The sequence below is a fragment of the Lachnellula hyalina genome, assembly GCF_007821495.1.
Source record: "Lachnellula hyalina strain CBS 185.66 chromosome Unknown contig00064, whole genome shotgun sequence".
NCBI lineage: Eukaryota > Fungi > Ascomycota > Leotiomycetes > Helotiales > Lachnaceae > Lachnellula > Lachnellula hyalina.
This window is the reverse complement of record NW_022157178.1, coordinates 32805-60021: the sequence shown is the minus strand read 5'-3', so window position 1 is coordinate 60021 and position 27217 is coordinate 32805. Positions and strand designations below refer to the sequence as shown.

Sequence of the window (27217 nt, the reverse complement as noted above, 5' to 3'; positions counted from 1 at the left end):
ATATTCTTTTAGAGGCTGTCACTTGGAATCGAAATCGCTCGCACGATGCTTTTGCAACCTTTGCAGGGCAGGAACCTCGAGTTCTGTCGCGTAGTGCTGGAGGATGTTGGAAAATACCCAACTGTTGTACCTATCACTATTTCTATTACATATCATATGACGAGCGGTGCGAAGTGCAACAAAGCTCTCGCCCATCTTTACGGTCACGCGGATATCACCGGGACCAAGATCTATGATACGAGACTTTCCTGAAAGGCAAAAGGGAAATTATGCATTGATAGATATACCAGCATTGCTTCATTTGTCAATTCTTATATACGAGCCAAGGGATTTGTGTAACCCAAGACGGAATTACGGGGAGCATTTTTTGAATCTTCCATATGAGTATAAAGACAAGAGGTGCAGACAGATTGGGAAGCTGCAAGTTTTGGATGTGCCGCGTTCTCCCTTTCTTCCTCACCATAGCTTGCTACGAAGAAAGAAACTTCGAGGCCATTACCTAGGTAGCGTATAAACACCTCAATGATTCGATTCCTTGACAAAGTCTACCATGGACCCCACTCTGAGATGAGAAAGCGTTCCAATTACCTCCGTACTATTAATTGACCAAGATAACGATAAAAGCTTCTTGCAGAGCATACAGTTTATCAAGAGAGGATCGGCATGTCCAAGTACCCCCTCCGTACGGTAGACAACGGGATGCTAGCCATATCAGGCAGGCGCTGGGCGCCAAGATACTCGGGGAGCGGCCCCCATGCAACGCTATGCACTTTTGATAGGCTGAAGCTGAGCTTTAAATGCAGGAACACTTTCACAACACCAACACCAAAGGAAAAACAATCTGCCCCTCCCCGAATTCTGGTATCTACTGCAGCCTCGCCCTACAGTCCCCCGAATGAAGGGTCCGGTTAAACACCTTCTGCATGCATACAAGCATGCATTTCAGGGATTCCAAAGCTACACGCAAGCTGGACCTGGCCTGGGCTGACAGGGGCCGAACCATGCCCTGATACTGCAGCTGCAATTGACTTTCGTACCCCTCACTAATACGAAGCTTGCCCGCCGTCCCCTCATTGCCTTTGCAAATTGTGCCATTGTTACATTTACATGCCCCATAACCATGACTGATTCAGCAGGTATCAAGAGTCGGATAGCATCCGGATAAGCAGGTCCACCCAGTCACCCAGCAGCTACTCTACTCTATCCATGCCATGCCATGTTGATGAGCCAAGGCCGAGGTGGTGGAAAGGGCAGAGTAGAGCTATTCAGACAAGGATCGGTAGATATAAGAAGCTCTTCCCCTTGTCAACGCGCATGTGCTCTCTCTTTTGCTTTCTTTCTTCAGTTCATTCTCAGGCGACGAACCCTCCTTATCATTATGTTCTCCCTCAACTCCGCTCTGCGGATTCTCTCCCTTGCTTCAATCGCGCAAGCAGCTGTCTTCGAATCCATCTACCAAGCTCCCCGCGGCTGGACTTTTGTACGTCCTGCTGAAGGGGCTGAGATTCTCAAGCTTCGTCTGTCTCTCAAACAGCAGAATGTAGAATCTCTGTACGATAAGCTTATGGAGGTCTCGACTCCTGATCATGAGCAGTACGGAATGCATTACGAGGGCCATGAACTCCGTTCTCTTTTGGAACCAACAAAGGAGACGAGCTCTGCAGCCATTGCTTGGCTTCAGGAGAACAACATCACCTCGATTACGGATGATAGTGATTACATCCTCTTTCAAACTGATGTCAAAACCGCCAACACGCTCCTCGACACCAAATTCGGATGGTACCGTAGTGAAGAGAACCAGGAGATCCTCCGAACTCTTAAATACTCGGTGCCAGAGAATATCAAGAATCATATCAATTTCGTCCAGCCCACGACCAGATTTGGGAGTTTGAAGCCGCTTTCTTCCTACGCTCAGCTCTTGGACGCTGGACACGCATCAAATGGGGCATCTAAATGGTCCGGAGGAGGCGCTCCTCAAGTCAATACCACCTGCAATCTTACTATCACTCCCGAGTGCTTACTGGATCTGTACAATGTCCATTATAAGGCAGACGCAACTAATGGAAACACTGTTGGTTATGCTTCCTTCTTGGAAGAATATGCCAGGTACGCCGATTTAGCTGAATTCGAGGTGGTCTACGCTCCATATGCCGTTGGGACCAACGTAAGTGAGCAACTCCTAAATCCAACTCCCACATACTCACCAGTTTTAGTTTACGGTCATACAATACAAGAATGGTGGCAACAATCAAACCTCATCTGACGACTCTGGCGAAGCTAACCTCGACAACCAATATATCCTTGGAACAAGCTACCCCACCCCAGTAAAGGAATACAGCGTCGGTGGACGAGGTCTTTTGATCGTAGACGGCGACTCGCCAACCCCAGCAGACAACTCCAACGAGCCGTACCTCGACTTCCTGCTCGCAATCACCAAGCTCGACAACAAAGACATCCCTAACAGCATCTCCATCTCCTACGGCGAAAATGAGCAAGAAATCCCCGTCGCATACGCCACGCAAGTCTGCCAGCTCTTCGCGCAGCTCGGCGCACGCGGGAAATCCATCCTCTTCTCATCCGGCGATTCCGGCACTGGCGATTTCTGCCTGTCCAACGACGGCAAGAACACCACGAAATTCCAACCCCAATTCCCCGCCTCCTGCCCCTACGTGACAGCCGTTGGCGGCACCCGTTACATCGAGCCCGAAGTAGCAACCTTCTTCTCCTCGGGCGGCTTCTCCAACATCTGGCCCCGCCCCGCCTACCAAGACCAGGCCGTGTCGGGCTACCTAGCTAAAATCGGGGATCAGAATAAAGGGTACTTCAACACCACCGGCCGCGGCTTCCCAGACGTCGCAGCGCAGTCCCAGAACTTCCGCGTTATCGATCAGGGTATCGACCAGGGGTACCGCGGCACGTCGTGTGCAGCGCCGACCTTCAACGGCATCATCGCACTCTTGAACTCAGCGCGCGTTTCGGCCAACCTGCCGACGCTCGGCTTCCTCAACCCGTGGCTGTATGCCGTGGGCCACAGCGCGCTGAACGACGTCACGCTCGGTGCGGGCACGGGGTGTAATGGGTTCGGGCGGTTTGATCTTCTAGCGAATGGCAGTCCGGTTATTCCTGGGGCGGCGTGGAATGCGACGGTAGGGTGGGATGCGGTTACGGGGTTGGGGACGCCGGATTTCGGGAAGTTGTTGCAGGCTAGTACGCCGTGGGTGCGGAATGAGGGGGGGGGTTCTTGAGTTTGATGGGGTGATGAATGATTTATGAGTTAGTTGATCCTATGATCAATATGAAGAATATATATATTGTGCATATTGTCATGTTTCAAGAATAGTGAAAGGTGGTTTAAGCTGGAAGTATATAAAGGTGCTAAAATGAATAGACGGAGTCCGGACGTGGGGTGTTTGATCATATACTTGACTTAAGTCTTGAAACATTATATATATTTTTTTCATTTATACAGCCCAGCCGAGCCAAGCCAAGCCAACCAACGAACCAAGAACAACTCCCAATCGCCTCGCTTTATGCAAATCTACCATACGGACCTACCGACCTAGGTATCTAGGCCTGTAAAGTAAAATCCAAGCCCGTGTTATGTAAAGTTCTCTATATACAAGAAATGCCATCTATACCATCTATCTATTATCTCCTCATCATAACCAAAGCAAAAGCACCACACTACCCAACGCCGCAAACCCCGCGCTCCTCTTAGCGAGCACCAGCTTCCCCGCTCCACTGACCGGTAATCCACAACACGCTCGCGTATACGTCACGTTGTTATACTTGGCCGCTACCTCAAACACACTCCCGTTACCCACATTATAGAAATCCACATTCAGGAACTTGGGCGGGTAATCCCACTCCTGCACGCAATCCTGCGTGCTGTTACCGAGGGAGCCATCGCCGGTGATGTTGTTGGTTATATTCAAGCGCGGGATGTCGGGGACCAGGAGGGAGTTTCCCAGGATGTTGATATCGTAGTTGAGATTGTGGTTCACGAGGTACATGCGGTTCTTGGCGTCATTGTCCGAGAGGTTCGGGGGCCGCTGTGCGGTGCAGGGGAATGAGCGGTCCGTGGGATCAAAGGGCGTTTCCCACACCTGGGAGAACTCGTCTAGGATCCAGGGCACGGCGGTTTGGTTGGCCTCGTAGTCCATGAAGAAGATGACGCGCTTGCCGGAGAGGATCATGGATGCGAGGGTTGGCCAGTCGTTGAGCGCCATGGGGATCTTGGGGGGTTCGTACGCGTATTGCACGAGGCCGGTTGATTGGATGAAGGGGACGTATGACTCGACTTTCGAGTAGTTGCCGTTTCCCAGCAGGAGGGTGACGATGTCGTACGGGTGCGTCGACACCCACGTGTAGACTTCGGCCAGGTAGCTCGTGATGGGACCGGCGTCCAGTACGTCGCAGGACGTGTGGCAGAAATGCGGCGTGTTGTTCACAAAGTGCATCTGCCCCTGCAGCAACCGGATGCCATCGTTCAGCTGCGTCGTTACGGATAGGGCTTGGTTGGCGGCTGCGTTGCCGGTCTTGACAAAGGGCGAGTTGTGGGCCGACACTTCGGTGATGTTGCCGTATTTGCGGGAGCAGAATTCCGCGTAGTTGTTGCAGGGGGTCGTGTTTGTGGGGAGGGTTGAGGAGGATGTCGAGGTGCTTGTCGCATTTGTGGTGCTGTTTAGGGATATGGAAGAGGTTTTTGGCGATCCTGAGAGGAGGACTTGAGAATCACTGGATGAAGATACTGTCGATTGATCCTTCCCAGTTGCCGTGGAAGTGTTTGATGTTATTATTGAAGTCCCAACACCAAATAACGTGGTTGATCCGAGGGTTGTGGTTCGGGTTGTGGATCCACTTGTTATTGTCGAGACAATTTCAGAGGTTGTGATTGCAGATGTCGAGGGCATGGTGATAGTTGAAGCATATGAGATATAGTCTCCGGTAGGCGTAGCATCTTCAGTGATACCAGTCAATACAGAAACACTGTCAGAGCCGGAAGCAGAAGAACTGGAATCGGAGCTGGAGCTGGAATCCTGAGCATTCGCAGCAATGGCAAAGGCAAAGCCATATGGGAGAAGCCGTGAGTAGAGCATTATTGCGGTCTTGAGCCCTTCTCTCAAGATTGAGACGACCAGCGATGGGCAGAACAAATGCAATATGGGAATGCAAAGGTACACCTGGAAGCCCACAAGGGATAAGAATATTCGAAATACAGATCGGAGAATAATCCAAGACGGGCGATGGCTGTCAACAAACGCACGCCCCAGCCCAAACGAAGTAGAAAACAACTACTTCGAAGTACAGAGTTGTCGTTATAAAAAAAAAGTGGAAAATCACAGACAGTAATGACGTAGATCGGCAGCTAGAAACCGAGCCGTGACCGTGCCGTCGTGCATCTGGGATCAATAGACTCCGGCTGGTATTATTCCCGCTTTAGTCCTTTTTAAAAGAACTAAAAAGGTCTAGATGGCTACCTTAGATCTCTCTGAGAAGATTTGCAAAATTGAGAAAGGGGCTGAGGGGGAAATACTGTACGGAGTAGGGAAAGGAAGTTTTAATAAATGTTTCCACAATAAAAAGCTTGGTACGGGTTGAACAAGCATGTTAGCCGGTTGGCGCAAGCGTCATCATGATTGAGGCTGAGCTTCTTTGGAATGTGTTCCCCGGGGGGAAAGGAGAGGCTGGCAGCACCAGCACGATCTGATGGAGAGAAAGCCGTACCCGTATCGATATTGTAACCTCGTATGAAGCACGCGTCTTCATGGCGGTGATATTCTTGGGAGTTGTGATTTGAATCAAAGGCGACTGAACTGACTCGGATCTACTCAAGGATTTTCAACCCCTGGAAGAAAGAGGCTTCAAAGGTAAATCCGGATTGGATAGAGCGTGCGTGCAGCGGGCTTATAGCGCCCCATATGCCTAACGTACAGTACGGTAAAGCCACGCCACGCCACGCCACGCCACGCCACTACTTTCTGAGACCGCCGCATCTTCAGCGTACTGTATCATCTGACTGTATCATCTGGAAGTTTCAACGCCAACCGTGAGTGAGTTCTGCAACAAGCTGCACACAGATGACTTGAACACACGCTCTGGACTTCCCATCAAATCCATTTCCTTTTGCAGTGATACTGCTCAAGCCCTGACTCTAGTACTGACTGACTATAAGAGTGGGGTGGTGTTGCTACTCTTTAGTGGCGCCTCTTCACCACGCTACTGTCGAACCAGAACGAGTGCGGTCGAGACGCGCAATGGAGTTGATACCGTGCCCGTACTGTACTGTACCTCTCCCCTGTAGCCGATCGATGATGATGATCCTGACTCACGATTAAACTGCTAATAACCTCTTTTTTGTTGATCTACACTACTCCATCCCATCCTGCCTTGGCAGCCTTGCCGTTGTATCGCCCGCTTGCTGTCGAAATATTCTCTGCTCCTCCCATCCATCCATCATCTGTCCACGGCCGCCAGCAAAGTGCCAATTGGATAGGATATCGAGCAACAATGGTTCTCCCCAGCTTCGTATCACTAGGTGCTAGGCGGCGGCAGCAGAAGGAAGAGGGAGAACCAGCAGATGGAGCAATCGCTCAAGGAGAAGGAGGGGGAGAGCCATCAGGGGATTCAGAACGAACTCTAACTCCAAAACAACAATACCCAGCCAACTTCCTCATAAAAGCCACCAAGAAACGGAAAACATGGATAACAATATCCAGCCTATTCTTTTTCATCTCCGTCATATTCCTAATCCTCGTCAGTCACCCTCAACCCCCCCAAATCAAATCCCCCAAAACTAATCTTCCACCCAGACATTAATCGGAAACATAAACAACAAACCCGTAATCCGCTCCACCTGGTTCTTCAAACTAAACCTCACCAACATAATCCCCGCCTCCTCCCCTAGCGACCTAATCTTCACCAACTCCCTCGCGCGCTCCCTGGGCCTCCACGATTTCTACCAAGTCGGGCTGTGGAACTTCTGCGAAGGCTACACAGCCGATGGCATAACATCCTGCTCGCACCCGCGGGCCCTCTACTGGTTCAACCCAGTATCCATCCTACTCAACGAGCTGCTGTCCGGGGCGACCATCGCCCTACCCGCAGACATCAACAAAATCCTCTCGCTGATCCGAATCGCGTCCCGCGTTATGTTCGGCTGCTTCCTCACAGGCGTGTGCATGAACTTCATCAGCATCTTCATAGCGCCCGTCACGCTGTACTCGCGGTGGTGGGAGCTCCCGTTCGCCATCTGGACGTTCATAGCTGCGCTGCTCACAACGGCTGGGGCGATCATCGGGACGGTGATGTTTGTTATTTTCCGCAACGTCATCACGTCGCAGGCGGGCTTGAATATCGGTGCGGAGATTGGGACGCAGATTTTTGCGTTTATGTGGGTTGGAGCTGCGTTTAGCCTTTTTGGATGGGTGATACACCTTTGTCTGATCTGCTGCTGTGCTAGTCGCAGGGATGTGAAGACGGGAAGGAGGAGGGGTGATAAGGGGGGCTTTGGGGGATGGAGGGGAGGAGAAGAAGAATTCCGGGGAAGGGGGGGCCAGGAGGAGGGTGTTGGGGTTGGGGAAGAGGAAGGGGAAGAGTGATGGGGAGGTTGTTTGATGGCTGTCTGGTGGGATGGACAGAATGGATTATGCATATAGGCTGGCGTTGGATAGATGGAATTGGAATTGCAGCGTCTCAAGGAACTAAGTATATATACACCTCTAATAGACCCTAATGTCTATATCAAAACATCACCACCGCACCACTAGAACCCGCTCAAAATCCCCATATATGAATCTCCATTCCCTTTCCCTTTCCCTTTCCCTCCCCCTTTAATCCAAGCTAGCATCTATCCATCCAAAAGACAGAAACGTCCTGCACTTGCGAGCAAACCCATCCCCAATACCTAGTATATTCCATCCCTACCATTCATCCATTCATATCCCCTCCATCGCCATACATCCCGCCTCCCAAAAAGCAAAAGCCTCATTTACTAAGATAGATGAGCCATTTAGAATCCTCTTGCCTCAGTAAGCCGTGTGTTCATTTCTTAACCTCAAGAGAGTGTGTTATAGGTAGCGTTTCATACGCGTTATTGCGTTTCGGTATATCTTTCTCATTCATTTCTTTCTTTCTTTCTTTCTTCAAGTGATTTACTATAGTCAGTTATGCGTGAGATCCGGGAGATTGAGATCGAGGTTGTTTGGTACTGGTAATTATTATTACCCTGCTCCGAAGCAGTGTTCCTCCTGTGTGACTACGACTTTCTTCCCGTCGTTTTTAGCTGGGAGAGAGAGGGAAGGTAAGATTATTTTACTCTATGTTTACCCTAGGTATGTGTAGTTAGTATACGTATAACACGGCTCGCAGTAGATGGAACAAGAAAGCAGTACGGTGTGAAGGTGTTAGGTGCATCGGATTGGAGTGAAGTGGGGTGTTGGAAATGATAAATGTATGATAAGTGCTGCTTTTTCTTTCCGTCTCACGCTTCCTGGGGGGGGAGGTAGTGGGTGCTCTATTGCCTCTACTTTTCCCTTTCAGGTCTCGACTTCATTCATTCGGGCGATGGGAGACGGGCTGCTCTGCCTCTACCGGAAGCACGACCGTGGCTTTGAAAGACCGTATTTGGGAGTATGCTTATCTGACATTCTGGGTTTCGCGGTGCTCTGCGTTCTGTGTCTTAGGCGGCTTGGTGTTTTGGGTTTTTGGATCCTGAGTACGTCCTCGTGTATCTTCTATCTTGACGTTCGCAAAGCAGAGTGGTTTATACCTTGCTATATATAACTAATCAATAGCGCCCGGCCGGCAATGGAAGCCGAAGAGTGCAATTCCATGCAGGGCAAAATTGTCATTGCAGCTGCAAAAGATAGACTTGCTTCCTTGTGAAATCGATTTACTTACTATATTTGCTTAATTTTGATATTGTTGAACATTTCCTCTTATAGAAAAATTAATCGGTTTCTGCGGTTTATAATATGCATTCGCATTTATCACATATAATATGGTTTGTTAAGAAAGAATCAAACCAAGGCTGCTTCTTTATCGAGGGAGTATCTTATAGTGACTGAGGAGAGGCTGTGTCCGAGCCACTGGGCAGACTTATGGTTGGATAGAGCTATAAATTCAGAGCTCTGAAGCGTAGTAATATAGTAATAGTAGCGAATATGGGTGCTAGGCAACTATCGGCCAGCAAGTCACTTGATAATTAGCAAGCAGAGTATATATAGGATATCTCCAGAATTTAACATCTATTAATCACTAATTAAGACTTGGCACATAGAGCTATCGCATATGGGGTAAAAACCGCGGGAAAGAATAATCAAGCATTCAGAACTGGGAGACTTGAAAGGAGTTATAGACTGATGTACCTACAAGGATAACTTCAACGAACGGTTATAATGCATCTGTCCGAGAAGGGAATGATTTGCATATTTGCACTTACTTGGAGTCATAAGGGAAAATCCCTTATTCTAGGCCAACGCTAGAGTGCTCTATGCAAATTGATACAGTAGTTTTTTCTCTAAGGCTCTATATTCTCCTTAATACTTTCGAGCTTAGGAAACTGTTGGGATAATGGGCTGTATCCCGACCATGTGATCTAGCGTAGCTTAGTCAGCAAAGAGGCATAACCTCTTCGCGTCAACACCACCATGAATGCTAAGCTACATCAACCAGAGTCAAGTCTATACTACGTAGTAGAGAGTGATCACGATATCAACACCTGTGATACCAACAGAAACTTAAGAACAATAATAGTAGGAGGTTACTTCTTCCTTCTTCGCTCGCTTTGCTAAGTAAGCGAAAAGGATGAAACGACTATTAATTATTGCTTGTTCTAGATAGTTGACATAGAAGTAATAAAAAACGGAAAATATATATATATATACATATTGTAACGAGTTGCACCCGATGTTAAGTCCTGGCACGTGGTGCTTGCGCACGCGATTTCGCGTATACGACGTGATTTCAATCTCGCTTCCCTAGGAAGCTAAGAAACCCCTTTTTTATAGATGGCACTTGCAGCTTTTCCCGCTAACAACATGTAGAGAGGCGCTTCTTTTTCGGATATTCCATTCACAGCCTCTAGGGCTTGCAATCATGTATATAGTTCGAAGCTTTATGCAGATCTTCCAACTACCTGGCGTCCAGGCTGCAGAAGTCATTTCTTCGCATACTGTAATAGATGCCCTTATATCCGATATCCAAACTCCACTCTGGATCTTGATCTATATATACAAGGTCATCCATCCATGATCCCTTTTGGAATTTAAAAGCCGATCTGGACGAGATGTTCGCGAGTCGTCTTCATGAAGGAATCGGCTCCGGAAACTTCCTGGATGACTTTCAATGGCATGCTATCCCCCGACATGATGGAAGTCGATAGTTCCAACATGGTGTGGTTTTGCTCCAAGGAATAGCGCGTACTCGAAGGCGTGATTCCGATCGAAGCAGATACTTTTGTCTTCCCTTCTTTCTGTGGATCCTTGCCATGGGCCGCCTGGGGACCTGTCCATCCAAACGATATGGGAGTTTTTCTCTCCTTTGTTATAACATACAGCTTGATTATTTGAATAGCTAAGTCTGGACAAAAAATAGCAAAAGTACTTTGAAAGATATTTCAAGTATTTTGGAGGGATTCCGGCGGAGTGGGACATTGACCCCTCACGTTATCGAACTCATGATTAGAGTACTAGATAAGTAAGCTAAGCATTTCGAGACACCGAAGTGACATTTTCTATAATAAGAAGACCGTACAAGTCCTGTAGGGAATTATTTGACGGACCAATTTCGGGAACTTTGGAATCAGCTCATGAGCAATAAATTAATATAGATGATTACACCGCTTGCTCTGCAGATTAAAGGGATAGAGCAGCTAGCCTAGTTTACATATAGCGAGCTGTGTTTATCTCCTAGCTCCGGTTCGGATTTGAAATGCGGGATCTACTAACAAAGTCAACCGCCGAATTCCAAGGTTCTTTAGTGGCTTATACAAAGCTAAAGACGGAGACTTTCAGGGGAAACTATTCCGCTAGATAGTCGAAATCGATAATGATGTCAATCCCCGTGGGGATTGAGTTTATGAGTTATCGCTTTTTCTGTCCACCGCAAGCCGGGACATATTCCTACATGCTCTCAAGATATATACCTGAACGTGGATATTATCCACGTGACGAAAAATTCTTTTGGACGTTGGGAGGGCTTCAGTGAGTTGCTTTCCTTCTGGTCGAAAGATAGAGAGAAAACCAAAGCGGCAATTATTTCCTAAGACAGTTTCAAGAATATCATTGCTCTCGGACTTGCACTTGCACTTGCACTTGCACTTAGCCGACCGGACAAAACCCCAAAAGGAATAAGGTTTCCCCTAAGTCTAATGGAGAAAGTACCGAAAGTTTATATAACGGAGGCAAGGTATTACTGTGCCACTGATAGCGGACAAAATCTTGAACCGGGCAAATTTAACTTTATGACTTCATAGTTACGCGTAAGGATTCCCAGTGCTTGTAGAACTGAAATGACTCGAGCAGTAAGGGGAGGAAAACGAAGGTTCCATGCTTGCTAGTTCCAAGGAATTTAGTTGAAAGACGAGCCAGCCTATGGGGCATATGTATGGGGCATATGATAACTCATCGGTACTACCGGGAAAGCATCGCGAGTCAAGCATTACCTAAAAAGGGATCGGATCGACCCCTGGCCGACGTACTTGGATTTTTGGATATACTTTTCAAGCAAGGCAGAAGGTTAAGATCTTCTAGAAGCATAAAAGTGAAAAGTGAAAAGCAAACTGAGGGCGCTGTGACGTATTATAGCGGGGTATCAAACAACGGGGACGGGTACAAGTTCCTAGTGGCAGCAGGAAATCAACTAAGGGAAATTTGTTGCGATGCCATCCGAATAACTGGGTATCGTATTATTTCCCGAAGTTTGTGGAACGCTAGCAGTTTACTCCGTAGCGTTAAATCCGTATTGCTAAGGTAAATCATATAGTTTCGGAGATTTTAGATTTCCGAGAAAGCCATTCTATTCTGCTTGGTTTAAGGATGAATATCTGCAATCAAAGCTTTATGCTAGCATGTATCATGAAAGACTTTTGTCAGGCCTGCTAAAAAAAAGTTCTTAGCGCTAGAGAATGCCGTACTACGCAGTAAGGCTCCAAGAGCCTCTGAACCACACACTTCATATGCTAGACTGCTAGCAGCCTTTGAATTTCGGGAACTAATACGGTACAGGTATAGCAAATCGGCTAGGAGAAATTTCATGCGATGCGATGCGATGCGCTGCGATATTGCGAATAACTCTCCTAAGCAATGGCCGAGAGGTTCAAAATACAGGATAAAATAAGGCTGGGCAAGGCATCATGAGTATCAGCAAGGAAGTACCTTGAGCATACGTATATTCCGGTACAATGTTACTAAGCGATATTCGTATAGCCTAATATAGCCCATGCAGTACATATAGTGAAACTTCGCCAATATCTAGGGGTCCCAAAGAACGAGGAAGCCGCTGCTCTGCCACGTCTTTGCCATGTTTACGGCTCGCGATGAGCCTTGAGCCTCGAGCCGTCCGCACAAAGTTTACTTGAAACTCTGCCGAGTTGTACTTGAAAGTTATATCAAAAGAAACTGTCGCCCGTTGTCGAGTAAAGTGTGGACGGTGGTCAAGTAGAGTGTGGGCATTACGAGGTAGGTGTGGACGTTATGTAGGCGTATGGAGGGGGGGAGTTTGGATGAAAGCCAAAGGGTGGTGTGTGTTACTCCAAGAAGAAAGAAAGAAAAGCAACCGACCCTGCAACAGGCCGTGCCGTGAGCGGGACGCAGACCGAGACATGAAGCGCGGGATCTGTCGCCAAGAGATCAAAGTGATTACTGTACTCTATGCGGCCGAAAAATGACTCGAGCCCCGCTTTTTCTATCAGTAGTGAGGCTTTACCCTCCGTACGGAAATAATTAGTGATCTGCTTGATCTAAAGTCCGTTCCTAGCCACGTGATTGGGCAGATGGGTGTGCACTGTTTACCGCGTATCACTTAACGCATTTGACCTAATTTGAACTCTAAAATGGAATCAAAAATACCATTTAGCGGCACGGAGTTATATCAAGTAGGCAGTTCCGCCGCCTGTCGGAATATTACTCCGTACTAATCGGGCCCTTGAGCTTTGACAGCATAGCTACTGTAAGCTACTGTACGTGAATAGCGAAAAAGTCTATAGGCTCAAATAGCCTAACGCGCACCGCGCGCAAACACCACCGATCCCACTACTAACCCCCCTACATAAAGGTTAAATCACGTAAAGGCTCCATAAAGCTGATCTACTACCTCCGTACCTACTGGATTCACGGCGAGGGTATTACTAAAGTATCTACAGTCCTTGTAAAGTCCCACAGGGCTTTAGACGTAGTGATATCATTCTGCTTAGCCCCCACAACTTAACCTTTATTAAGGGGGAGGAGAGTTCAACTCAGAAGCTAACAGTAACACTGCAGTGACTACACGGGGAGTCACGGCCTTAAGCCCATTCATTACTCAAGTCATCTATCTACCTCATGGAATACAACTTTAACGGAGTACGAAGTACCGCCTGATTCTCGGGTACAGCCTCGGCGAAGATCAGCTCCCGTCGAAGATCAGCTCCCGTTCCTACCTACCTACCTAGTACTCGACACTATAACAATCCCGTCGTATATATTAGAAGCTCGACTCGACTCAAGAGTCAAGAGTCAGGACAAGCCGGTGCGAGATAATTACCCAGATCACTTGCCGTGATTCAATCAGTACTATACTCCGTGAATGACCCATACTACTTCGTACCGTAAGACCGTTTCTCGCGACCCCCACATATGCAAGAGCTCGTTCAATTTGCGGAGTTATATCCGGAATCTCAAGCTAATCTACTGCTACTTCGAAGTACAAGCGATCCGAGTGAACTCCTTGAAACAAGGATCCGTTACCAAAGCTTCTTCGTCCTACAAGTACAAAAGCCACCACTCATTCGACTTTTCTGACCTGAAAGCCGGGTTTATCGGAACATAAGTGAGTTGGTCCATTTTCCCCGAGCTTTTCAACAAGGGATACCGGCCGGTATGATATAAGACAAGGCAAATAAGAAGGAAAAGAGGCGTTCATCCAATATTTTCTACTGGCCATCCACTCTCACATCGCAGTACGACATTGTCACCGTTACGAGACCCCGCTGCATCCCTACCCATTTGTTGTTCATGCTTGAGTAGGGGTAGGACGGGACATATAAGCATTGACCGCTTGTTCTATTACTCTTCTCTTTCTCCCCGCAATGATCATCCAGCACCATTTAGACCTTCCTCTTTTGCTCCTTGAACACGATTCCCTCCCCAGCCTCGTTGTCCAAACACGCGTTATCTTATCTTCGATGAGCATGGGCGGTAATAATGAAACCCCAGGACAGACTTCATACCATTCCGTCACAACTGTCGCGGAAGCACTCGAAATTGCCAGAGACAGTGAAGACGGCATTGAGGATCCAATTGTCAGAAACCTTCTCGAGACTGCCATAGCAGACATCTGGGCCAGGATTGTATCTCAACCAACAACTTATGTTATGAGTCGGGAGGAATTCGCTGTCTTCAATTACTTCCAACATCGTTTTGAGGGACTGCAAGTGGCATCCTCTGCAAGAAAGAGATATTGGGACAATTTACAGGCTACCAACGGAGCATAGAAATCTTTTTCTTCTTTTCCAATTCTCACTCATCACTTAACAAATTTCACCAGCCTCGATTACGCCAGGCCAAACCGATCAATTACGAACGCAGAGAAGATTCGAAATGGAGATTAGCGAGGATTATAAACCGTTGGATTCGGTCGAAGGTGGCCATATGAATGAGAAGTCGTTTCTTGACAGATCCGACAGGGTATTTTTTAAGCCCCGAAGGACGTACCAATTGATTTGGCACCGGCCATTACTCCTTAGTCTCGCCGCATGCTGTATTGGTTTGCTCTGGATATTCAGCGACTGCCTCATAGCTAGCCAAGGGGGTCAGCATGGAAGCACTTCGGCGTCTTTCGATCTAGCGAGGCACGCAGCCCGAACGCCTGCTGCTACGCCTTCCTCGGCAGTCTTGGAGTGCTTTCAGGTCTATCAGCCAGTTCTCTTCCCTTCCGGGGCAGTTGACGAAACAGTCATAAGTGATGGGTCGGAGAATACCACTACTATTGCTCCAACTACACCAGCCAGCAGTTGTGAGGTACTTTTGATGGAGCATTCTTTCGGTTTCAGCTATGGAATCCCTTTTGTCGGTATGTTACAAAGACCCCACAATTATATTGCACAGTACTGATAGTCAACTTCAGGAAACTACACACCTCCAAATTGCAAGTTCAATCGTGTGGTGATGAATTTCACTGTCACGTCGCAAGGTCGGCAATTTGATAGACTGGCGCTCATGTACTTTGGTGATACTGAAGTTTGGCGAACCTCTACCGCAGAACCTACCGCCAATGGCATTCGATGGGAGTATATAAAGGACATGACCGAATACATGTACTTCTGGAACTCGACCCAAAAACTGATTTTTGATCTTGGAAACTTGATTGATTCTACGTACACTGGTCCTTTCAACACAACCCTTACGGCAACATTCTTCACGGCCCAAGACACTGTAGAACCTGCATCTCTGATCATCCCAATCTCTGCGCGGAAAGGAGATGCCAGTGCTGCAAGTGTCTTTACACTTCCCTCTGACAATGCGACCAATACGGTTAGCTTTCCTAGGAATGCAAATCGGGCTGTCTTCTCTGTCTCTGCTTGTGGACAGGCAGCCGAGGAATTCTGGTGGAGCAATGTGTTGCAGTCTAACATCGATACATTTGTGCCTGTCGATGGAACCCTCTATGGGTACTCGCCATTCCGAGAGGTTCAAGTTCTGATTGACGGTCAACTAGCAGGGGTACAATGGCCTTTCCCTGTAATCTTCACAGGTGGGGTTGTGCCTGGGCTCTGGCGACCAATTGTGGGCATCGATGCCTTTGATCTCCGCGAACACGAAATAGACATTACGCCCTGGCTCCCAGTCCTATGCGATGGTAACTCCCACACGTTCGAGATCAGAGTAGCCGGAATCCTAGACGACGGCGAGAACAGCGGGACGCTCACCGAATCAGTTGGCAGCTCATGGTATGTCACGGGCAAGGTCTTCCTCTGGCAAGACGACGACGAAAACGCCATCACAACCGGCCCGAACCCCACGCTCCTCCTCCCAGCACCAAGCATCGCCGTCTCCCAATCACTGACCCAAAACTCCACCGGCGCCAACGAAACCCTCACCTACACCACGAACGTCTCGCGCTCCCTCACCATCTCCACGATCCTCACCACTCAAAACGGCACCAGCCTCGTAACATGGACGCAATCCCTCGCCGTCACAAACTACGGCCTCTTTACCGCCTTCGGCGCCATCCAAGAAAACAACCAGACAACAACCGGCACGGACCTATCGACAGGCGGCACATTTTACAAAGCTGCGTATTCCTACCCCTTGTACGCGAACTCGGCGTATATCGTGCAGCCGGATGGGAGCGGGAATTTCACTCTCGACGCTAGTGTCGTCCGCGGCATGCATCTCTCTATCCAAGGCGAGCCCGTCTTCCCCACCGGTCTCCAGCCCTTTTCTTCCATCTCCCGATCCGCGCCCCTGGTCTCAGGGCTCTCGGGGTCATCGCTCTCAACGGCGCAGAACGGCACGGCGCATTATTTTGGGTCGCCGGGTACGGGTACGAGTAGTGGGTTTGGGAGCACGGGGCAGGAGTTTGGGTTTTGGGGTGTCGATGTTGGTGCGGTGGATGATACGGAGTTGTATTACAGGAGTGTGCAGGCTGTTAATGCGACGATTGTGAGGGATTACGAGAGGCTTGTTGGGGTGGAGCTGGAGGGAGGAGAGTACATATCTGCGGGTCCCGTTGAGGGGGCGTCGGAGATTCAGGTTGTGATGGGGGGTAGTCAGTCCGAAGGAGGTTATTGGGAGGGGGCCTGGGATTCCGAGGGCGTTGCTGGTTCAGACTAGTGGTGGAAAGAATTAGTAGTTTTCCCCATCATGCGACGGGGGGAATCTCGTTTCGTGTGGTTTATTATTAATGCGTATGATACCTTCTTGTAGTAGAGGATGATTGAATGATACCTTGATTTTACCTGCCTATACCCGCACGTGGTCTAGATCTATCGTTTTTTGTTACTGGAGATATCTCTTCGTCCATGTATGTATCAAGATACCTGGTTATGTTAATGACAAGAACTAGGTTTGCAAAATATGAACAGCATACTTCGCCAAGTGCAAGACTCGTGTTTTGGCAGTGCTTCGCGGTTATGGATCGCCGCCTGTTTTTGATATGGTGGGGATGGGAGCGGGGCTTCTTGGCGAAGACAGTAGAGCATTGGGCTCGAGAAAGTTAGAGAACCTAGCTGCAGTATTGAGAGAAAATGCCTGCGGATGTATACTTGGGGTTATGTCTCCGTTGGCGGCTTATGCTTGCACATATTTGAGGGAGACACAGCGAGCAGTCTGTAAATCAGCCCATTCCTACATAGGCTTTAGTATCACAGAGGAATACCTACCCATCTCAAGGCAAAACCCCTCACGAGCAAGATTCAGCACAGTCACAGCATCTCACTCAGCAATTTCCATTCGCCATATGGTGGTGTGTTCAATGCTCAATTTTCATTCTTGACCATCGTCACAATATGCGCAGCCCAACCCAACCCGTCTGTAGAGGGAGCAATGCAATCGCAAATGTAACACCAAGAGACCCCCAATTCCGTAAATCGTGCGATGCTGTATCTATGATCTGGGTTTCTCCTTCTTCTCCTTCCACAGCGCAGACAGACCGACACCAGAGACCTTGACGACCTTGAATCGCACACCGGGAATATCTCCCTTCGCCTTTCCCTTACGACCGAATCCAGCGAGCAGGACCTCGTCGTTCTCGTCTACAAAGTTGAGACAACCATCGTTGGGGACTGTGAGAGAGAATTTTGTTAGCCCACGTTTCTTCCATCAATTCGCACCTCCCTAATATCCTTCCTTCAATCAAATCATCCCAGCTCCTTCCACCAATCCCGGTATTCACGAATTGCAGGTAAGATGTGAGACCGCATGGCACATACCGAAAGCAGTAACCTTCTTTCCGTTCTTAATCAATTGCACCCTGACACACTTCCGGATAGCAGAGTTGGGCTGCTTGGCCTCAACACCGACCTTCTCGAGAACGATTCCCTTGGCGTGCGACGAGCCTCCGAAAGGCGAAGACTTGAAAGCGGTTCCGAGCGCGCGCTTCTTGTACGAGAGATCTGCCCAGCGCTGTTCGCGGCGGTGGTTTTGCAGCTTGCGGGCGGCGTTGAGTCCACGGGGCTTTCCTTTTCCCATGATTGCTGCAGTATGTTAGATTTGGGGATGAGGGCGTAAGGACTTGGGGTGAAGAGGGGATAGGTGGACGTAGACGTACCGGTTTATGGCGATAATGGGGGTGTTGTAAAGTGAGGTTGGCGTTGTCGTCGATGGATTGAGGGCAAATTCTTTTTAAAATCTAGCTTGGTGCGAAGAAGTTAAGCGATGGCTATGTCACGTGTTGATGGCCCCACCTTCTAGTTGGTCGATGTCGATACAAGGACCTCGACCTCTTCGTTCTATTGCTTTACGAATTCTTGAATTCATAATTTGGCTTGTTAGCATTTTGGTCTCAAGGTGGCTACAAATGGTATTGTTGGACCCTCATTGATTTGCACTGACTGCGTATATCCGTCCAAGTACCTTGCTGCTCCCACGCAGGACTGGATGAAGAACATTGTCACTTTCCACTTACATGGTATTGTTTTCCTGGCCTATTTAGATGTACATCACTTTGATTTACCGGAAACCCCTTAGATTGCCCGAATGATGTATTCTTGAAAGCTACCCAAGTAGAGCAGCTTCCCGTCTCATACTTCTTCCCGGCAGTACTTACACAAGCATCTTGTATATAGGTCAACTTTCACCTCATATATATCGAATATGGATCTGTTCCTTCAGAGAAATTACCCAACTTTCTAATTGTCTCCTGGTGTTTCGAGATTTTCTTTACTGTGAAAGATCAGCCGTTTCTGGTGACTTACTGATGCCGGCCGATTTGAACATACATATCTTTTAGGTACTTATGCTAAATCACATGCCACATTCTTGGTTCCAACTGAGGATGCAAATATCATTATCGTTTTCATATGAATTATAAAGGGATTGGGCCTGTCGTTTGAAATTAATTATTCAAGGGGAGAAGATGACACAACAACAGAGCGCAGATATAGGACTATATTGTCAGCCCCATGACGTCAAAACGACCTCGTTTAGATTTTCAAAGCTACAGATATACTTATATTAATTAACTACCTAGGTACATAGATGGGCAAATCGAATTAAGTCCATCCTTTACACAAGTTGTTTCTAGTTGTCACGTGGCTTCAGACTTCCTAAAACAGCTTCAAGCTCAACGCGTTTCCTATCTTCACATTCCAACCATATAATAATGTCTCAAACATCCCCCCAAATCAAAATCCAAACACCTCCGCGAACCACCCCCCTCCCTCTTCCTCGGCCCCCCTTCCCAAAATGCCTCCCATGTCTCCCTCTCCAATACCATTCCCCCACCCATCCCACCACCAACCTCCCGCGCCCCCATCATCCGCCAAAGCTCGCTGCGCATGGCGCGCACCCTCGACGGGGCCGGTCCCACCGTGCCCGAACCCACATCTGTTCCACGCGCCGTACCGCGGGGGCACCAAGATCCAGAGGGTAAAAAACAGGCAGACCGCACGGATGCGCTATGGGCCGAGATGCAGAGCACGCTGGAGGAAGTAGAACTTAGTGCTGTCAATGGGACACATGTTTTTGGGCCCCAGCATGCGAGGGCGCTGCAGGAGCTGAGGGCGACGCAGATTGGCCTTGCACAGGCGTGGGCGAGGAGTGAGGCTGACGAGGCGGGAGAGACGGGGAGTGGGGGAAAGGGATTAGCTCTTGGAGGTGAGGGACTCAGTGCGCTCGATACGGTGGACAGTACGGTTAGTGGTGGGGCTGGAGGCAGGACTGGGAGTAGTACTGGGATTGGAGGGGATGCTGGGGAGAGGATGGGGAGTAAGCTAGAACAGGAGACGGAGGCGGATATTTTGCTTGCGAGGAGGAGGAGGGAGGCTAATGATCGGTATTTTCAGAGGGTCAATGGGGGTGTACTGGATGTCGTTGCTAAGTTGGAAGAGGTGGCTTCTGCTATGAGGGCCGTGGAGCAAGAGAGTCGGGATATTTGGGGGGAGAATGAAAGTGTTGGGACGAGTACTCGTGGTTAAAGGGATTTGATCATGTTTTGATATTAGCGATGGCGTTGGAAGGTTTGCATTTCCAGGAGTTGCAAGAGCTGAGACAGTCAATATGGTGTTATAGCCCAAACGCTTGGTGTACTCATAGAAAGCAGAAACTTTACTTGTGAACATTTACAGTCCTCAACGGACACTAATCGAACGGAACTTTTACCGTGTCTTGCCATCTTTGACCTGAAATGTTGGGACTTGTTAAAAGCTGAGATGTGGACCACACCCCTCTTCCTACAGCGCTCAGGGAGTCAAGTTGCTTAATTGAGATGAGAACGGGCTTTCTCCACAACAGCAACTTGTTATAACTCTAGCATATTCTTCTAGGCACAGAGGTGTTTCTCCTTGTCAACTACTTCACCGCTTTCTAATAGCCAACTTTTAAGACCATGTCTGTAGCTGCTCTCTAATTCCCGAGACTTAAAGGAAATTGTAGATGCACCCATTTAACTTAAATATCAACACTAGCGTAGTCATCCCAAGTGGTAGTAGAAAAACCAGCGTGGCCATATCATTCATCGATCTGGTCTCATATGTTGTACTGTACAATCGCAGTGCTCCCTCAAGACGCCCCTGAACGAAGAGCGCCATCCAGGACGTCCGCGTTTCGATCTCCCCAAGAACAGCAGCGAAGCCTCCTCCCAGTACTATATGACCCTCGTGTCGTAGCTGTTCCCAAGTCGACAGTCGTTTCTCAGATTCGTATGGTATCAGCATAATCCCCCCAAACGCCCCCGAATCCCAACCATCTAATTGCCAATGAACAAAGAGACCTGGACAGGTCAGTAATTGTTGAATCTCATGCTCCAAGTAAACATACGGCCATGATAACACAGCATACACTTATGTATGGACTTAATCTTTCTCCAACCCGCGCGCATTTCCAGAACAGACCCGTAACCGCTCTACATCAAATATCAGCGCCGCATAACTTTTCTCAGGAAGCATAACATACCCATCTTTATTCCTGTCCATGAAACCCGGGAAAAGCTGGTGGAAGTATGCGCTGGTGCAAATGAGGAGGAGAAGCACTAATAGTGCAGACTGAAAGTTGAAGAGCGCCGACTGTTCATAAGTTAGCGAGAATGCCTAGCTAGGGAAAAGTCAAAGATGTAAGCTTGAGGTTATACATACCATCGTCTTCTTTGGATCTCAACGAGCGTAGGACAGCATTCAAAAAGCGTGTAGTAGAAAGTGTCCAGACAGATTCTTGACAACCAAGTTTAGGTATGTCGGTGGTCGTAGATTATCCGGTGCCGATGCACTAGTGGCAGCTATTCGGCCGCCGATGGCTATGCTGCTTTACTTCCCACTCATTCAATAACTTCCAAACTTTGTGGAAAACATCAAAGCCTTTCAAAGCCGAAACCGTGTCCCATAATATTTGAAGATTGTTCGAATAACACTATTAATCCAGCACCATGGAGCCCCGAGCACGAGTTGGCAAGAATCGCGGGCAGCAGAACTTCAATGACAATGAGCGTAAGTATCCCCAGCTTACATATATGTCCCCTCTATTCTAATTCTGTAATTCACAGTCGCCCATTTCCTCTATGGTCATGGCGACGTTCCTCAACCCCTCGACTCGACCAAACGAATCCTCGACGAATTGCTCACCGACTTCATCACCGAGCTCTGCTTCGAAGCCGCGCGCCAGGCACAGCTCGCCAACCGCCAGAAGATCAAGCTCGAAGACATCAAATTCGCCTGCCGCAAGAACCCTGCGTATTTAGGCAAAATGGCAGAGATGTTCAAGAAGGATGACGATATCAAGAAGGCCAAGAAGCTCCTTGATGTCAATGATGACAAGATTACTAAGAGTAGTCTGAAGACGATGGAGGAGCCGCTGGGTGATGCGGATGATGATGTTGATATGGATGCGAAGACGATTGGGGGGAGGAGTACTGGAACTGGTGCTGGGAGGTGAAAGGTGATACCGCGGCGTCTGCTATCATTTTTATTCCGGTATTCATTGGGTTTGTACAGTGAGGGACACGGCTCAGGAATGCATAATATGGGAGAGTGGATTTTCATCGTGGCGTTTGGGGTCAACAATACCCGGCTTAGGCCTTTGCAGATACATCAAGTCTCGAATTCGAGTTTATCCTTGGTATGATTTGAGATACTTCATAATAATGGGGCATTAAACTGCTGTTACTGAAACAGGATGCTTTTCACCCTCACAAGCTTAATATAAATGACACTTACAAGCTAGTTCGATGTTAAACTGAAGGTTCTACAAGTGCGTCAAGAGAACAGCCCTGATCTACGAACGCCCAAAATCTCGCACAAAGGCAGAGCCACTTCTGCTTAGATGAAACTTCAGCAAATGAGATGTCTTCAACAGAAACGAAACAGACTGGACGATAACAAGTTAGGAAAGACATGCAGATGTCGAGTTTGTACTTGATCCAAATCATGGGGAATCACACTAGTCACTCTCGGGAAACTTTCCGCGTGGAAGTAGACTCCCGAAACTCTTTTTCCTTTTTTCAGTTTCAACTTTCACTCGGTAACATAACCAGCTCGTGCTTTATGCTTAAGCAACTTAGCAATACCAATACATGCAATGTCAGGCATAATGAGTTGGCCGGCGGCAATCCCGCGAGGGGAGCACGTGCGGGGTCTGAAAACAGCTTCGCAAGCAGCCAACCCCAGAACCAACGATGCGGGGGGGATGGGATCGAAGCCGATTTGCGGGTTGGAAGTGCATCCCACCTTTCTAGCCCGTTACCGCCATCGACTTTCAACGTCAGCGGTTTGCAAAGTTTGCCTTGAGGTGAAAAGCTTCATATCTTTACTGCACTGTCCGTGTAATCTCATGATTTATTCTTTATGATTTATGATTTATGAAGCTTGAGGATATAAATATTGCAATGAATCCTAGCACTCATGTCTCCTTCAGCTCCATATACCGCGCTCCCCCATCATCCCACCACAAACCCCGCTGAAGCAGACCAAGACATCCTCGAATCCCTCCAAAATATCCCCTCCAACTTCGACTTAGCCCTAAATGGCAGTACAAACCATACTTTCCTATCTCCTAATCCCACAAAACAAGCAGATGCCACACTGCTTAATCCTGAGGCTTTCCGAAGGTTGTCCGTGAGTACGATATCTTCTATGGGACTTCCTCACTCTAGAGGCGTATCTCCATATCCAGCACCAAGTACACCCGAGCCAAAGACCCTCAAAAATGTCTGGAAGAAATTCTGGGCAAGGAATGAAGGACTCTTCTTGGTCTCGTTCTCGCAGCTATTCGGGGCGTTGATGAATGTAACCACAAGACTACTAGAGCTAGAAGGAGATGGGATGCATCCACTGCAAATACTGTTTGCTAGAATGGGACTTACGATGATATTTTGCTGCTTGTGGATGTGGTGGAAAAGTGTTCCAGATTTTCCGTTTGGTGCAAAGGGGATTAGATGGTTGCTTATTGGACGTGGAATCTGGGGATTCTTTGGAATTTATGGGATGTATTGTAAGTCCTACTCCTCCTAGGATGAAAATAGGCATGCTAATACCCAACAGATTCCCTACAATACCTCCCGGTAGCCGACGCCGTAGTCATAACCTTCCTCGCTCCCTCAGTAGCATCCTACGCCTGCTATCTCTTTCTCAAAGAGCCCTTCCCCCGCTCCGCCCAATACGCATCCCTCGTCTCCCTACTAGGAGTCTTCCTAATCGCACGCCCAACATCCTTCTTCACCACCTCTTCTCCACCAACCTCCTCCATCCCCACAAATGGAACCTCCACAACATCCACCTCCCTCGATGCATCCTTCCCAACCCCAACCTCCGCTCAACGCCTCTCGGCCGTCGCAGTAGCAATGCTAGGCGTCCTCGGCTCCGCCGCAGTCTTCACTATAATCCGGTGGATCGGCCCACGCGCGCATCCACTCATCAGCGTAAATTATTTCGCCGCATGGTGCACGCTCGTCTCCACGCTGTCCCTCACACTCCCCATCCCCTCCTCTCCCTCCTTCGCTCTCCCCGCCAACCTCCGCCAATGGTCCATGCTACTGTTCCTCGGCGTCTGCGGCTTTATCATGCAGTTCTTACTCACGAGCGGTCTTGCGGCTGGGGGAGGGGAATGGCGCTAGGGCGACGAATATGATTTATACTAATATGCTGTTTGCGCTCGCGCTTGATAAGCTGGTTTTTGGACAGAGTCCTGGGTGGTGGAGCTTGGGGGGAAGTGGACTTATTTTAGGAAGTGCGGTTGTAGTTGCGATGCAGAAGCAGCAGGGTGTAAGGATAGGGGCTGGGGGGAGGGATGAGGAGGTTGGGGGGTGGACAGATGGGGTATTGGAGGACGAGGAGGAGATGCGAATGGGGATGTTGAGGGGGGAGGGAGCGTGGAAATGAGGTGGGGATGGAGGATGAGGAGGCTGCTATATTAACGGAAGACGATTCTGCGGATGAAGTTGGAGTTGTGGAATTAAGGGATTTCCCTCCTAGGTCAGCGTGAAATTGCATAACCTAGGATCCTTGTACGAAGCATGGCATTTGTACGCGGAGTTTCTGAGTGTATATGCAAGGAGTCTGGAGGTATGGGGTAATACCATTTGGTCATAGATGTAGATCAAAGTATAGAAAGTCACATATGTGCTAATATCAATGAAAATTATCAACTCAAGTCATTCCTTCCAAACATCTACTATTATCAACATACTTATCAAAAGACACGTACCTACCTCACAGAACAGTCCAGCCCGGCCCGAAGCTACCAAAACCCAGAACAAACTTCCAATTTAGCGATTTCGACACAGGAGAATAGGTGACTTGACTGACCATTTCCTCGCACGGATCGCAATGCAAGACGCGAACCAAAGTTGTAGAGCGAAATCCTAGACTCTTAGTCCTGGTAGAGTTATTAAAGGGGATGGATCGATCACTTGAAATCCTCCTTTAAACCCCGCCATCTCCTCATACTTCTCTACTGTACCTACTCCTTCACAGCCTATGTTTGTTACCTTGTCTATACCCAGACTCAGGCGAAATCTCAATCTCTAGTCTGATCCCACAAGTCAAAAGTGCATTATATAGGCACACGATTCTTTGAGAAACAAGAATATTATACGCCGTATTTTATAGTCTCATGGCTAGCATAATAGCATATCTTTATCTGTTATTGTAAAGAACACACACAAAGTCTCTGTATTCATCAGCTCATATTAGTCTTAAACAGAAAGATGAGATAAGACAGAAGTCACAGAACATTGATTATTGGTGCATTTACTCAAAATTATTAACTGTTGTAAATTTGACACGGAAAGAAATACTCATGCTACGAGAGGAGAGGAGATCAAATCTATCATCACTCTGAGTATACCTCAAATCCAAACCACAGGCTTCAAAGAGCTGGTACTAGTAAAAAGAATTTAACCTGTTCTTATTAGTCCTTAACCACAAAACAGATAATAGTCTACTTTACTACATCACATCATTCAAAAAGCAGAAGTATATAAAATAGGAGGCGCTTATTCGTAAATGATCAAACAAACCTTAGATTATCAAGAAAAGGGCAGGAGGAAAGAGGTGGTGGAATAGGATTAGATTGAGGAAGTGGAAAAGACGGACGAATTAATGGAGGGGTGAAGAAGGAAGCGTTTGGTACTGGAACTCGCTGTGATAAAACCAGTCAAGGAATTATATAAGGGTTTTATTCCCTGCTCGAAAGGGCATCACTTTCATCCAACTAGGCGAAAACATAGAATGTTAAAGTTTGGTATTGATGACAACGCCGTTCTATATTTACTTAGAACTACACCACATACAACCTCCAAATTCCCCAAAATTAAAGCATCCCTCTCACACTCTCTCATCCATCTTGACACTCATTTATACCCACAACACCAAGCACCCAACACCAAAATGCCCATCAAAGACCCAACGCCGCTATTAATGGTTGCAATTCCCGTGAGCTTCATCTGGGGCTTCCTTCTCTTCGGATGTATATTCAGCACCAAGCGTCGTGAGAATAATCTCGAGGCTCGGACGGAAATGCAACCTTTTCCTGCGAATGAGGCTGGAACGGGTCCGGTGGCTCAGTTTGGCCCGGAGGTCGGCAGGGACATGTCTGAGCAGGCATTGCCCATAGTGTGAAACCCGACGTTGTTTGTGAGGGCTGGAAAGAGGGATTCGGTTGTGATCAGATAGCTGCTACTCCTCTCAAGCAGCTGGGCAAAATTTGAGGCATTTTGACCGAAAGTGTAACTCCGAATAACCCGGGGTTGGATCATCAGGATTACAGATCATGAGCTGCCCGCCCGAGAGAGACTTGTATTACCTTTTTATAGAAAGAAGACAGGGCATTTATAAAACCCGACTCCAAGCCCCGAACTCCGCGTTGGAACAAAACCCCCCGGAACGTACGGACGAACGGCTGTCGTCTAATCCTCCGTCAACGGAAAAGCCCCCGGAACAGAAACCCCGATTCCTGTTCGAATTGCAAAAAAATTGTCCAACGAACCCCGCATTTGGTTACGGCTGGAATACAAAAGGTGAAGTGAAGGTATTCTTAAAACCCGCGTGCAACACCGACCCCGAGACGATATGCAACAAAAAAAAAGGATGGCGGTGTATATGATTGGCCGGGTACGAAAGAAGGTTCAAATGCGGAGTTCCCAATAGAACCCCGACCTCCGAATCCGAAGTTGAACGAAGTTTAGACGCACTCGGAACAACTTGTTCGGGAAACTATGCTGGAGGCTAAAAGGCTGGAATATTGAGAGTTTGAAATGTCTGCCAATCCGGTCACATTCAACGCCAATCAATATAAATCAAATTCGGAATATCCCTCCGCAAGAAACATGCACCGAAGAATCGATGAGAAAATCGCCTTACTTCGTACCCCTT

At 48.1% G+C, this 27217-nt stretch overlaps 9 protein-coding genes across 9 annotated transcripts; 6 read left to right on the top strand and 3 right to left on the bottom strand.

Moving 5' to 3' along the window:
• Positions 1–1378: 1378 nt before the first annotated feature.
• Positions 1379–3245, top strand: sed2 (Tripeptidyl-peptidase sed2; the record flags this gene model as incomplete). Its single annotated transcript, XM_031149106.1, has 2 exons — positions 1379–2164; positions 2214–3245. 2 exons carry the CDS (start codon positions 1379–1381, stop codon positions 3243–3245), a joined length of 1818 nt encoding a protein of 605 aa, XP_031005480.1.
• A 414-nt stretch (positions 3246–3659) lies between these two features.
• LHYA1_G004142 (uncharacterized protein) lies at positions 3660–5099 on the bottom strand (the record flags this gene model as incomplete). The annotated part of the gene is made up of 1 exon (XM_031149105.1): positions 3660–5099. One exon carries the CDS (start codon positions 5097–5099, stop codon positions 3660–3662), a length of 1440 nt encoding a protein of 479 aa, XP_031005481.1.
• A 1411-nt stretch (positions 5100–6510) lies between these two features.
• Positions 6511–7601, top strand: pun1 (SUR7 family protein pun1; the record flags this gene model as incomplete). The annotated part of the gene is made up of 2 exons (XM_031149104.1): positions 6511–6756; positions 6813–7601. 2 exons carry the CDS (start codon positions 6511–6513, stop codon positions 7599–7601), a joined length of 1035 nt encoding a protein of 344 aa, XP_031005479.1.
• A 6788-nt stretch (positions 7602–14389) lies between these two features.
• Positions 14390–17033, top strand: PNAA_1 (Peptide-N4-(N-acetyl-beta-glucosaminyl)asparagine amidase A; the record flags this gene model as incomplete). Its single annotated transcript, XM_031149103.1, has 3 exons — positions 14390–14615; positions 14746–15270; positions 15325–17033. The coding sequence occupies 3 exons, from the start codon at positions 14390–14392 to the stop codon at positions 17031–17033; spliced, it is 2460 nt and encodes an 819-aa protein (XP_031005467.1).
• A 771-nt stretch (positions 17034–17804) lies between these two features.
• rps23 (40S ribosomal protein) lies at positions 17805–18389 on the bottom strand (the record flags this gene model as incomplete). Its single annotated transcript, XM_031149102.1, has 2 exons — positions 17805–17983; positions 18131–18389. 2 exons carry the CDS (start codon positions 18387–18389, stop codon positions 17805–17807), a joined length of 438 nt encoding a protein of 145 aa, XP_031005450.1.
• A 1307-nt stretch (positions 18390–19696) lies between these two features.
• LHYA1_G004138 (uncharacterized protein) lies at positions 19697–20335 on the top strand (the record flags this gene model as incomplete). The annotated part of the gene is made up of 1 exon (XM_031149101.1): positions 19697–20335. One exon carries the CDS (start codon positions 19697–19699, stop codon positions 20333–20335), a length of 639 nt encoding a protein of 212 aa, XP_031005449.1.
• A 770-nt stretch (positions 20336–21105) lies between these two features.
• TMEM167A (Protein kish-A) lies at positions 21106–21493 on the bottom strand (the record flags this gene model as incomplete). The annotated part of the gene is made up of 4 exons (XM_031149100.1): positions 21106–21129; positions 21177–21261; positions 21312–21421; positions 21491–21493. The coding sequence occupies 4 exons, from the start codon at positions 21491–21493 to the stop codon at positions 21106–21108; spliced, it is 222 nt and encodes a 73-aa protein (XP_031005453.1).
• Positions 21494–21777: 284 nt separating this feature from the next.
• On the top strand, positions 21778–22283 carry TAF13 (Transcription initiation factor TFIID subunit; the record flags this gene model as incomplete). Its single annotated transcript, XM_031149099.1, has 2 exons — positions 21778–21838; positions 21895–22283. The coding sequence occupies 2 exons, from the start codon at positions 21778–21780 to the stop codon at positions 22281–22283; spliced, it is 450 nt and encodes a 149-aa protein (XP_031005452.1).
• Positions 22284–23248: 965 nt separating this feature from the next.
• YPL264C_0 (putative transport protein) lies at positions 23249–24724 on the top strand (the record flags this gene model as incomplete). Its single annotated transcript, XM_031149098.1, has 3 exons — positions 23249–23837; positions 23888–24380; positions 24412–24724. 3 exons carry the CDS (start codon positions 23249–23251, stop codon positions 24722–24724), a joined length of 1395 nt encoding a protein of 464 aa, XP_031005448.1.
• Between the last annotated feature and the right edge of the window lie 2493 nt (positions 24725–27217).